General features: G+C 18.9%; 2 protein-coding genes across 2 annotated transcripts; one reads left to right on the forward strand and one right to left on the reverse strand.

Moving 5' to 3' along the window:
- Positions 1–2,373: 2,373 nt before the first annotated feature.
- Positions 2,374–7,473, forward strand: SRAE_X000152600 (Hypothetical protein; the record flags this gene model as incomplete). The annotated part of the gene is made up of 3 exons (XM_024649963.1): positions 2,374–3,760; positions 6,423–6,475; positions 6,538–7,473. The coding sequence occupies 3 exons, from the start codon at positions 2,374–2,376 to the stop codon at positions 7,471–7,473; spliced, it is 2,376 nt and encodes a 791-aa protein (XP_024498992.1).
- Positions 7,474–7,859: 386 nt separating this feature from the next.
- Positions 7,860–13,572, reverse strand: SRAE_X000152700 (PDZ and LIM domain protein Zasp; the record flags this gene model as incomplete). The annotated part of the gene is made up of 8 exons (XM_024649974.1): positions 7,860–8,050; positions 8,093–8,578; positions 8,661–10,034; positions 10,255–10,463; positions 10,768–10,974; positions 11,634–12,155; positions 13,278–13,423; positions 13,477–13,572. The coding sequence occupies 8 exons, from the start codon at positions 13,570–13,572 to the stop codon at positions 7,860–7,862; spliced, it is 3,231 nt and encodes a 1,076-aa protein (XP_024498993.1).
- Positions 13,573–14,374: the final 802 nt, after the last annotated feature.

Raw genomic sequence — 14,374 nt, forward strand, 5'->3', positions numbered from 1 at the left:
AATGAATTATTCAAGTAACATTAATAATAACCGAATAATATATTTTAAATTTTCATATTTAAAAATGGCTTATTTTCATTTGTATATTTTTAGAACAAACAACTTTTGTGTATATATAATTAAAAAAAGTTTCTACTATAATTTTATAAATTTTTTTTAATACTTATGTTAAAAAATTAAATGTAAATTTTTGTTTGATCTATAATTCAATCAAGTTACTAATATTTATCAAAAATATTATTGTAATTAAAAATTCATTTTATTTTTAGGTATATTTATCAGTATAATTGTTTTTAAAAAAAATATTAAAAAAATTTTTTTGTTTTATTGGTTAAATGTTAATAAAAAATGTTGTAGATTCATGATAGTAACAAAAAATATATCAATTTTACATTGCATCAAAAATTATTTATAGTTCAGTAAAATTCTTATTAATTTTATTTAAATTTCGCAATAATATATAATTATAATTTAAAAAAATAAAAGTAGTGTAATTTTAAAGATAATTTTATATTAGCAAATAATATTTGTTCTTAATTTTTACTATAATTAAATTTTAATAAAGTTTAAAGAGCTTTTTTACTGATTTTATTTAAATCTAATAGTTTAATATTTAAATTAAATTAATTATTATTTTTTTAAATAAAATTTTTACTAGTAAATTTAACAAAAATATAAAAGTAATAGCTTGTAGTATGTAAAGATAAAAAAATACTATGAATGTAAATTTTAAAAATAAAGTAATTAATGTCATTTTTAGCAAACATTTTTTATGTATGACAAACGTAAAATTTTTAGTTATTGTATAATATTAAAATAAAAAAAATAAATTTTTAATATTTTAATAATTTTAAACTCAAAGCTAACTATAAAAATACATTTTAATTTACTAACATATTTTTTTTATTAGAAAAATATTGAAACGGATTTAATTTTGTATTGACAATTAATTTGTTTTAATTATATCTTTTAAAAAAATAATATTTAATATTTTATTTCTAATCCTTTTAGTAATTAATTTTAAAAGTGATAAGTTTTTAAAGAAAAAGATTTATATAGCTATAACTAATTTATAATTATATTTCTATTATAGTTTTAATTTGAATTGCCACCTTTTACAGGAACTGGCTAATACGGTTATCTTTAATAAAAGACATTAAATAAATAATATTAAGTTAAATATACTTTATTAAATGTAAATAAGCATTATTAATAAAACAATAATAAAAAGAAGCTTGTTTCTGTTAATTTTATCATTATATCATTAGAAAAAAAAATTTAATTGGATTTAATATTTTTTTAACATTTTATTTTAAATTAAATTACACAAGAAAATTGATCATTTACTTGTTTTTATTTGTTATTTTTTAAATTTAAGTATTTTGTTTTGTACTAATATTTTATGTATATATTTTTCTTAATATATTTTTTTATAACTACAATCACTTTAAAATTTATTGAATTTTGTGTTTTTAACAAATATTTTTAAATTATTAATACTCTTTTGAATAATTTGTGGTATTTCAACATAATGTTTTTCTCAATAAACTTTGGTCCATTAAGACTCTTTATTTTTAATAGACTTTGACTGAAATATTAAACGTTTTGGTGTAATTATCTAAATGCCCAACATTTGTAATGTTCTTTTATTACACCGAAAAAGTTTCCATGGAAACACCTTTTTATAAAATATTTAAATTTATTTTTAATTAATTGTTTTCTCTATAAAGGCTAACATTTTAATATAATTAATTGAAAATTTTAATATGAAACGGCAAAAAAAAATAACTTATTTTTTTATGTTTTCCTTTTAATGACAAATTTTTACATTTTATATTATAAAAAAAATTTTTTTTATAAAATTTGTAATAAAAATATTTTGCTTGTTATATAAATAAATATTATTTTCATGATGTCGATGTGTTTTTTTTTATAATTATTAGTTGCACTCTTTTTTTAATAACTGTTAATGAAGGATAAAATTTTTATTATATTTATAATTTTTAATATGGTGAATTTATAGGAATGCAAATTACATTAATATTTTTTCTATAATGGAATTTGAATATAAATATAAGAACATAAAAAAATTTTTTCAGGTTGGTCTTTTTTAAAACTATATAAAAAATTTTTTTTTAATAGATATCACCAAAATTTAATAAATTTATTTCATATAAAATAGTTAAAAACTTTTTAATGAATATAATTTTATATAAAATTTTATTAACTAATCAAGCAAAAAAATTTAAAATACATGAAAATGTCATAATTATATTGATTACAAAATTTGAAAAATTAATTATTCTATTTGACTTACCAAAATTTGAAATAATTTTTTATATTTTATTGTTATTGAAAAAAAATAAAATTATTATGAAGAACAATAATAGTTACTATCAATCAAATCAAAAAGACAATGATAATTCAGATAAAGGAAATAAAGAAAAACATCAAAATTATGATAAAAAAAATAATGAAGAATCACAAAAAGAAGACAATGAATATGGGAAAGGAAATGAACAAAATAGTGATGGAAATTATGAAAGAAATAATAATAATAATAATAACAATAATAATAATAATCCTAATAGAAATAATAAAAAGAATAATGATGGTAATAAATCAGATGATAGTGATAATGATGAAGAAAATGAAGATGAAGAAATAAATAAATTTTCATTAAATGAAAATAATAAGACAAAAAAAATTTTATATGGTGGTAAAAAAATATTTAGACCAAATATAATTGTAAAAAGTGTAGGAAGTTTTAATAATCTAAAACATATTAAAATATGTGATGATGGAAATGTTGGATTATTTAATGTTACAAGAAATACTTCAAAAAAAATAGAAAAAAATAATTTTAAAAGAACAGAATCATTAGAAAGTATAAATTTTAAAAATGAAAAAACTTTTGAAAGTACTATAGATATTAATAAAATGGTATTAAAACCAATTATTAGAAGATTAAATTATACAAAAATAATTAATACTTTGTTAAAAAATATAAATTCACGAAATACAGCACTTTTATTACAAGCATTAAGACAACAAATAACACGTAAAGAAAGTAAAGAAGCATCAATTGAGGTAATAAAAGTTTTTGCTTTTAAAGATATTTTAAACTTAAGGAATGCAAATAATTCAATTGTTTATAATATTTTATTACATCATACATCCCAAAATGATATTATTAAAGAAGAGTTTGCAAGATTTCTCAATGCAATTGCATCATTTAAAGTTGGAAGAACATTTTTAATAAATTTTTCATATGGTAAAAATTTTATCTACCCATCAGTAGTAGCATTAAAAAATAAACGTTTAGATGAAGTAACATCATCTCATATTTTGGCAGCAATACAAAAAGTATCTATAAAACAAGTTGTACAAAAAGAATTATTACAACAAAATATACTTGATTGGTTAGTTAAAATTATCACAGAAGAATGTGTTTCACCAACATTTTTTGATTTTGGTATTGGTTTAATATTAAATTTGGTATTAAATCCTTTTGTTCAATCTCATATTTTTCGTATAACACATAATTTAGTTGTAATGTTATCAACAATATTACAAAAAAGTCATTTTAAAGATAAAAATGTCATTTATGGTATAATGTATGTTGTATTGGAGTTAAGAAAAGTTAGAGTGAAAGCTAAAGAATTAAAGATTGATGAAATTTTGTATAAACATTTAGAGGTCTCCACAACCTATGAAGAAAAATATATAATTGCTTTCTTACTTTGTTGTTTATATGAAGGTAAGAGGTTTAAAAAAATTAAATATAAATATTGTTTTTAAAAGATAAAAATTTCTAACATATGTTATTAAAGTCGATAAAGTTAAAAAATTTTTAAAATAAAAAAAATACTTTTTTTTGTTAACATTTGATTTTTTGAAAATAACATTTTGTTGTTTTTAAAAGATAAAAATATATTTTAAGAAACCTATTTTATTTAAATATGTTTCTTATAATAATAAATTAAAATTTTTTTTTTTTGTCATTTAGAAAATTAAACAAGTTGTTTGAAGAAAAAAAAATTTTTAATTTATGTAAAACAAATAGTTTATATGACATATTATAAAATTAAAAATGTTTAATAAATATTAGTTATTTTATTTAAATATATAACGAATAATTACATATCTTTTTTATATTAAAAAAAATATAATATATATATACATATAAATAGATTTTTTTTTTATTTAACAAAATTCTTAAAAAAAATTGATTTCTATAAAAGATAAATTTTTTTATTAATTTTATTTATATAAAATATTTCAAGATTAATAAAGAAAAGAAGACATTTTTTATTTTACTTTTTTTTTATGAATATTTTAGTAATTTATTTTACCACTACATAGTTAACTAGTTGAAATGTCAACTCTTTAAATATATCTTAATATAATATTTTTTGTTACATTCATTATTTTATCCCATATTTAATATAAATATTTCACTTACAAAAATTATTTCTATTCATCATATATCATCAATGAGAAGTTTTCATTTTATTTTTATATTCAAATGCCTTAATTTTTCTATCCAGATAAAATATACATGCTCAATTTCATGTGATATTTTAAAAGTTTTTAAATGTTTAAAACATATTATAACAAATGTCTGTACCCATTAAAAAATGCTTCAATGGTTGTCCGTGGCAGGTTGTGCTGGTCACTAAAATACTAAGACATAGAATATTTTAGCATTACATAATCATTATTTTATCAAATAATTTTAGTTATTTTTAATTCTTTTAATTTTTATATAATTTATTTTTATTAAGTTTTTTTTATTTGTTATGAAATATAAAAAATTATTTTTTGAGATTAATTTTAAAATTTTTATATGATATTTAAGAATATCACATTTTATACTAGAGAACTGCTATACGATTATATGTATATAATTTTTTATTTCCAATGTGTAGATATATTTTGTGTATATACATGTATAGTTTAAAAATTCGTCAAAGTTAATATCGTTATTATTTTTGTTTAAAATGTTCAGTCAACATTAAAATTATCGTTCATTTCAAAATTTGTTTCATACTTACCCATTTTTTCTCTCTTACAATATATTTCATTTAAAAAGGAAACAACAGAGTTCGCATTATTATTTTAATAAAAAAATATATTTCATTATGAATTTTTTTTTTTTACATATTCAATACTAAGAATAAATTTAGATTTATTAAAAATTATATTGCCTATTTCAAAATCATGACGTATTATTAAGCAAAAAATAATCATGAAATATTTATTTTAATGATGTATAACATAAATTAATATTTTCAAGTTATGGTTAAAAAAAAACTGACTATATATACTCTTATTTTTATAAATATTATTCATTTTTTTTTTCTAAAATTGCTTAAAATTTGAAGCTTATATTATGTTGCTTAGCAGTATATAGTTTATTAAAATTTATAAATATATATATTTTTTCTTAACATATAATAATCTTTTTTACCTATATATTAGCTAATTTAATTTTAACAAATATATTAGATAACAGAGTTTATTGTTGTAAAAATTTATTCATTTTATTGTTACTTTTTTATCTTTTTAAAATAGTAAAAGAGGTGTATGACAATTGTGCCAGGCTGTATCCTTCTTCTACAGATTATGTCCTAAACTTACATACTTGACCACATCAGATAAAATATTTTTGTTGCATATATATAAAAATCGACTTACATATTTGAAAGAAATATTTATGGGTATAAAATAATGAATTATGTAAATGTTTCTCTTTTTTTATAAGATAATTTTATTACTATACATTATTTTTCTAAATTACAACAAAAATATATATATATATATATATTTTTAAAATATTTCATTCCAATTATTAGTAGTATAACGAAATTTTTTTTATTATATAAACTATTTAGTTTTTTAAATATATCTTTTTGTACTTTTACGATATTAATAAAATATATAGTAAATATATAAGATAACCTATTTGTCAAATAAAATTAGAACCATAGATTATTAAAATAATCAGGTAACAATTATTCAATAATTATATTAAAACAAGTACTTTTTTTACATTATTAAAAAACACCTTCTCTGTTATTATATTTAATTCATTCCCTTAAATCAGTTCTTTATAATATGTATATTTACATTAATTTTGATAATAAAATAATTTATCTAAACTATAATATTTAAATAAACAAAATTTTTTTATTATTATATTAAAATTTTCCTACTTTACACACTACAACATTATACTTTCTAATAATATGAAAGTATTTTTTGAAAACAAAATTATAAAAACTTACGACTTCCCGTTCCCTGAGACTCTACTTGTGACAGATTTAATATGTCCCAAGTTAGATGATCAGGTACCAGGATATCGATAGTACCATATGTTAGAAAAAAAAAATAAAATAAATATTATTATTTTTCTTTAGAATATGACTATGGAAATAAGAAAGTATATACTTTGTCAGAAAATGATGATAATGTAAGTTTTTTTTAATAAGTATAATAAAAAAAAAATGTATGATAAATATAATATAATTATAGTGGGATGATTATATAGAAGCTGAGATAGAGTCAACAGATAGACTTCGTCCAGGAGCATTGGAATGTTTTGGTGAAAAACTTTTAGTAGAAAAATATCAAATAAAAAATGATCAAAAAGATATTTTTTGTCAAACATTTACAGAAATAAAAAAAAAACCTTTTTATATTAATAATAACTCTTCAGGTATTACATCAAATAATATTGAAAACAAAAAATTATCAATTATATCAAATGATACATTAAATGGACAAAATATATCACTAACATCGAAAAATAATGTTAAAAGAATGTCAGCAGTAAATAAACAACAAAAACGAAATTATTTAAGAACATCTCATTCTCTTACAAGATTTTCAACAAAAATAAATGATTTAATTAAACCACCAAATTCAACAACATCATATAAAACTTTTATTTTAGAAAATAATAAAAGAAAACCATTACTTTTACCTTGTGGTATAAAAAGTGCAATAATTGAAAATTCAAAATTAATAAGAGCAAAATTAATATCATTAAATATATCTTTAGAAAGCGATGATAATGAAAATTCAAGTGAAACTAAAACAAACATTTCTAATAAAATTGAGATGAAGAAATTTATCGTTGTCCCAAAAAAAGTAAATATTGAAAAATCATTGAATATAGAAAAAAAGAAAAATATGAAGAATTTTTCAAATTATAAAAAAAATAATGAATTTAATAAAGATGGTATTTGTAAAAATGAGTCACTTCCAAAAAGTAAATATGATAATATTTTACAAATTCAAAAAATTGATATTTCAACAAATGATTCTCCTCTTATTGATGTACCTTGTGAAGAATGTGATGTTGATTATAATAGTGTTTTTTTGTCACGTCCAAAAGTTCTTCGTACACCAGATAAAGTAAATTTAGATAAAACTGAAAACACATTTTTTTCAAAAAATTTTTATTAAATAAAATGATACACAAACAAAAAATATTTTATTTCAAAAAATAAGAAGATACAAAAAAAAAAAATGAAGTTATATTTGTATGCAAAAAAATATATTATAAATGATTCTTTTATTTAATGCATTTAATATAAATCTTTACAATATATAGAAAAATAAAATGAATTTAAAAAGCATTTTTGTCTTTAAAAAATTAACTTAAACAAAAGAATATAAAATTTAAAAAACTAATAAGATATTTAAAATTCATTTATATTTAACTATTATTCCAAATATAAAAGTACTAAATAAAATAAATTTATATCAACTAATCACTACATAATAAGGCTAGATTATATTTAATAATGTTTTTTTTTTCTTTGCAACAAAGGCTAAAATAAAAAAATTTATTAAGCATGCATTCTACAATATGGTTGATTGTTTTTAGCATAAAAACTTTGGCCTTCCAAATTTACATGGCAAACTACACATGAAAAACAATTTGAGTGAAAAGATGCTCCTAATGCTTCAACCCATCTGTCTCCAGCCTCAATTGGAAATTTGCAAGAAACACATTTTGTTGTAAAAAGATTGTTCCAATCTAAATAAAATATTTTTAATTAGTTTTCATTAAAATATTTACCTCTTTCACAATATGGTTTTCCATTTTCCATGTAAAAAGCAGCATTACCAAATGCTTTCATACAATGAGCACAGGTAAAACATTGTGGATGAAATTGTTTTTGCAAAGCATTTAAACAATCACCAGTAATTGGTTTATTACATTTGCCACAAACAGGAGCAATAAGTTTTTCAAAACATAATTCACAAAAACGTTGTCCTCTTTCTTCAACAAAACCAATATCAACTAATTTACGAGAACATGAAGTATTTGCACAAACAAAATGTTCTGGGCAATAAGTATTACCACCTGTCATGACAAATGCACCATGAATTTCATTTCTGCATTGATTACATATTGGAATTCTACTTTCATATGGTTGTTGAGAATTTCTTCCATTATTACCATTAAATGTAATATTTTTTTGTGTTGTATAGGTTGATTTATTATTTTCTTCAATTCCTTGATAATTAACCCCTGTATATTTTGGTTGTTGTTGATAATAGTCTATAGAAAAATAAAAAAATTTATAAAAAATTAAGAGAATTAAAATAAAAAAAAAAACATAAAAATAAGTAATAAGACAAACCTAAACATTTTTTTGACAAGGACATATCATTACAAGGTAAATTATTTTCTACATAAACATTTTTAATTTTTTTACATATATAATCAGCAGGTGTTACTACTTTTGTTGGTTCATATTGAGAAAATGATGAATTTTCTTCTTTAAAATTTATTGTTTCATACTTTATAGGACCACTAAAAGTGATTGGTTTATATTCCTTATCAGTAACAATAATACTTCTATCACGTAATTCAGCTTTCATTTTTTCGATTTCTTCTCTTGTTTCTTCAATTAATTTTATTGTTGAATTTTGTTTATACTTCTCTATCAATGAATTATCTTTATTTTCAAAAATTAATTTATTATCTATATTATTATTATCCATATTATTATCCTTTTTTATTCCATGTTTTTTTTCAACGTGTAACAAAAGTTGTTGAGTACTTTTGATAAGTTCAGTAAGTTTATTTTCTTCAAAATTTTCACATGAATTGGTTACTGATGTAACAGTAAGATTATTAATTTCATCATTTTCCATTTCATTTTTTGGTTTAATATCTTTTTCAAAATTTGAATTCATATTATTATTTTGTTTCTTTAATTTTTCTAATTCTTCTTCTTTTTTATATTGTTCTAATTCTTCTTTTATCCATTGTTCCTGTTCATCTATACAATCAGATTCATCAGCCTCTATATCCTCAAAAGTATTTTCATTTTCATTTAATCGATAGTCAGAAAATGATTCTTCAGTTATAATATCTGCCTCCTCAATTATTTCTGGATCTTCTACCCAACGTAATTGTTTTTCAATTTTTAAGGTATTTTCTATAGTATCATTTGATAAAGATGTAGTTACAATTTCTGGTAATTTTTTTATTTGAATAGAATATTCATTATCATTATCAGGATTTATTGGAATAAAGTCATATTTTTTATTAATTTCTTTATTTTGCGAATCCTTTTTTTTGTATCTTCTTGGTGATATACGTGGAGGTGTTAATCTATCAATATTTGAAATTGGAATAGACATAGAAGTTGTTGGTTCTTGATGATTTGATATATCTAAATCTTGAGATTTTTCATAAGTTGAACTTAAAGTAGGTGAATGAAAATCATGATTATTATTATTATTATAAATACTTGATTTTAAATCTTCCTCTACAACCAAATCAAGAAGTGATTTATTTTCTTTTCTTGTATATGGAGCTAAATTAAGTGTCCAATATTTTTGTGGAGATGTTGAAAATGATTCTGTTGGTGGCCAAACTGGTAAACTATCACTTTTTTTAAGATATTTTATGGTAACATCTCTAATTTCTCTAGGTAATGGACTTTTTTTAAGATTACGAAACTCTAGTGGTTCCGGTGACTTGTTAATATTCACATTTAAAGTATCTACATAATAAAAGACAAAAACAACATTTAATGTCATGTTAATTTTTTGTTAAAAAAAATTTTTTAAATAAATGTTTGTTAAATTGTATGGTCATAAAATGTTAAACAAAAAAATTTTGTTAGTTTAACTTAGTTTCACTAATGCATAAAATTTTTAAATATATAATAATTAAAATATATTAAAAGCATTTTAAGAAATAATAAATAACGAAATACTTACCATAATCATGAGATGATCCATAAAAAGGAGTTGGAGTTTTCTTTAATTCATTTGTCATGGTTGCATAACTTGAGGAGGAATAATTTTTGATTATTTCATCTTTTTGTTTTTCATTTAAAATAGGTTGTCGTGCCATGATATCAGTTTGAAAAGATGGTTTTGACAAATCATGCTGGTATATATTATTTCCTGACGAATGAATATTTACTCTATAAAATAATGTATATAATTATTAAAATATATTGTAACTAGACTTATAAATTAATATATTTCTTTAAATGCACTATTTTATTTCATATAAATATAATGTAAATATTATAATTTATTTTTTTTTTAATTTATTTAAATATCAAAAGATATACAGTATATTATTTTTCTTAATAATAACATACTTAATGTCTATTGTTTTTTTTTTCAATTAGCATTTTAAAATTTTTTTATTGTTATGTCAACGTAAATTTTTTCTTCTTCATTGGTAAAGATAAATTTTTATTTTTTTTTACAAAAACTTACGGCTTGTTCTCATATTGGTGAGAAATTTTTAAAGTATTTGGTGAATATTGTGGTTGAGATAACGACTTTATTTGTCTTCCATGAACATCACAGTAAAATTTTGAATTTACAAAATGATGTCCCTGATTCTTTAAATTGCTTCCACATGTTGAACATGAAAAGCAATCAGCATGAACATTAACATCAAACGCACGACAAACAAGTCCTCTAAAAATATTTTTATTTATTATTATTATTTTAAAAATTTAAATAAATTTTTTTTAGATTATATAATTATTAAAAAAAAAAAATTATGAAATTATATAATTGTATTTTATTAATTTCTTTAACTTTTTTTATTTTTTACAACGTAAGTAAATTATTATTAATTATTAAGTAAATTATTTCTAGAATACTAAAGCTGAAGTTATGCCCTTGAGAAATTTAAATGAAATTTTATATACAAAAAATGATAATTTACCTATTCAATATAAATATAAAATTAAAAAATATATTAACTATCCTATCGATAGAAACATATTTAGAATATGGGAAGGAATGATTAATCCTAAAAAGTTGGATAATGAAATGATCTTTACAAAAAAGAGACTATATGAAAGAACTGGTGGAACAATATTATTAGGATAATCCTACTTTTATACAAAAATTTTTTACAAAAAAAAAATACATTTATCTTTATTATCTTTTGATGGTTATTTACAAAAAAATTTTTTCTATCATTTTTATGATATGCCAGTCAGTATTAAATTTTTAAAACAATGTCATGGAAAAACAATTATTAACTATTTAAGGCTAATTTCAATGCATAAATATAATAATAAGATATATTTTCATTTAACGTTAAGTAAATTTTTAATAAAACTTACAAAATATTTCGTCCACATATAAAACAAACAGGTAAATTATGATTTATATTATTTGTAGTCATAATTCCTCTTGGACCACAACTTTCTTGTCTATATGGACTGTTAACTTTAACAGGTACTTTATCGTGTCTCTCTCGTTTATCATCTTCTTGAATTAATTTTAATGTTTCAGAATTAAGATATGATGGTTGATTTTGTTTTTGATTAAATGCATTCTTTGCATTTGGATCTGTTCCAAATAAACCACCTTTTTCTTTTAAATATTCTTCAGCTTTAGTAGAATGTGATGCTGAAATTTCAAAATGTTTTTGATCTCCAACATGATCATAAGCATTTTGTAAAGTTTGATTAAATGGTTTAGCTGTGGTATTAAAACCATTTACTAATGGATCACAATCTAATGGTCTATGTTCAAGATTTACTTTAACATTTGACTGTAAATTTGTTCCAGTTTTAAAAACATTTTCTGATTCTGATGTTTCAGAAATAATTGGTTTCCATATTCTTGTAGATGACATATTTCTGTAATAAATTATTAAAAAAAAAAACATATTAAAAAATATTATAAATGATTTATTAGGAAAATTTTAATTCATAATCATAATTTGTTATAATAATAATATTTAGGACTTAAAATATGAAATGATATTTAAAATTATGTAGGTCAAATAACTGGGAGAATTTATTTAATGAAGATTGTTAATAATAAAATGTTATTCAATACTTAGTTTAATCATTTTATTATCTATTACAGTTTTACAAAACATAAAATTAATTTCACTATATCATTTAAAATATACTAAGTCAGTTGTTTCATTTTAATGATCCTTTTTAATAATTTTGAAATTAATAATCATATATATTTTTAAATAGTATAATGAAAAAGATTTTAATAATAAAATAAAAATAAATAAGAATTATAAATTATTATTGAAAATCATGTGATTCTTATTTATTTTACCAAGTTATATGATAGCTTTTTTTTTTAAAACCGTTTAAACATCAATATTAAAATCATAAAAAGAATATATAAAAATTTAAAAAAAAATTTATTTATTTACTTTAAATATTATATAATGATTTTAAATATTATAATATAATAATTATAATTTTATATTTTAAAGAATTACCTACTAAAATTAAATTTTTTATTTAAATATTATTAAGCTAATATAAAATAGATTTAAAAATATTTTAATTATAAACTATCGCTTTATCCTTACATTTTTTATGTATAAAAAGTAAAATTTTTGAAAAAAAAATTATATATATTAAGAGGAAAATAATATGTTTGTAATGATTAAATAATAATAACATATAAGTGATTAATATCTAACATCTATAAGATATTTTTAATATAAAATTAGGCTTTTTTTTTTAACAATTTCTTATTGTTAAATAAAGATAACCTGTAGTCTTCTTTTTAAAATACATATGCTTAAGAAATAGTAAATAATTATTGAAGGAAGTCAAATAAATTTTATTCAAGTATATTTCTTAACGCTTTAAAGCCAGTTACAAATTATTTAAATAATCTTAAAGATAAAATTTTAAGCTAAGAGGTAAAACGAAGTATCAGTACACAATTTTGCGTACTTGAATATATTTTTTTTTTCTTTTATACATATTAAGTTTAACACTTACCTATAAATAATTAATTCAATTTCATGAATAGGTTGGGTAATAATATTTTGTAAACGATTAAAATCATTTACATTTTCATTTTGTATTTTAGAAATTTCATCACCATGTTGAATTCCTGCTCGATCAGCTAAACTTCCACCTTCAATCTTTAATTTAAAAAAAAAAATTATTAATAGTACATTATCAACTGTTAACTTACTTTATAAATAGTACTTGGTGGTCTTACTTGAAATCCCCATGGTGTATTTACATCAGCTCTGTTCATTCGAACAGTAATCATTTCTTTGTTAATCATGATGACAATTTAATGTACCTACATTTAAATAAAAATATTATTCATACATTTTTTTTATAATTAAAAATAAAAAAAATATAAAAATAAATTAATGGTAAAAATTATTAATTATTATAATTGAAAAAATAACCAAACTATAATATAATGAATATTTTATATAATTAATTTTCTAATGAACGAATGAACTTTAAAATTAATCTTTATCATCAAAAATCTAAATAGTAGCTAAATATATATACATTATAATTTTTATATAGAAATAGGATGATAATAATAATGAATGTTTTAAATTGCTAATAATACACAATGTCAGTTGTCCTCTAAGTATAAAATATTAACCATTACATATTATATTTTTAAATTTTTATTATTATGTTAATAAGTATTAACATACATCCAACGTTACAAGGTAGATAAAGATTGATTTTCTAAAAGTTATTTAACAATTTTTCTTATTATCTAAGATAAAAAAGAAGCAATAGTATTATTTCATTATATTTTAACTTTACTTAACATCATTGTAAAGAGATTATAAATATATATTTTTATTTCTATAAAATTACTTGATAGAAATTCTTGAAAGTAATAAGCATTTTGATTGATAAATGTGAATAAAAATTACTTTATTTTATCTAAATATAACATTTAATTTAAAATGATAAAACAAAATATTTTGTAAAAATAAAAAACAAAGAAGTAGTTTTTATATTTTATATATAAAATATAATTTTTATTAATTTTACAATATTTAATTAAATTTTGTTGTCATTATTTTTACTAATTTCCCCATTTAAATTTCTTT

The sequence above is a fragment of the Strongyloides ratti genome, scaffold srae_chrx_scaffold0000002, assembly GCF_001040885.1.
Source record: "Strongyloides ratti genome assembly S_ratti_ED321, scaffold srae_chrx_scaffold0000002".
Lineage (NCBI taxonomy): Eukaryota > Metazoa > Nematoda > Chromadorea > Rhabditida > Strongyloididae > Strongyloides > Strongyloides ratti.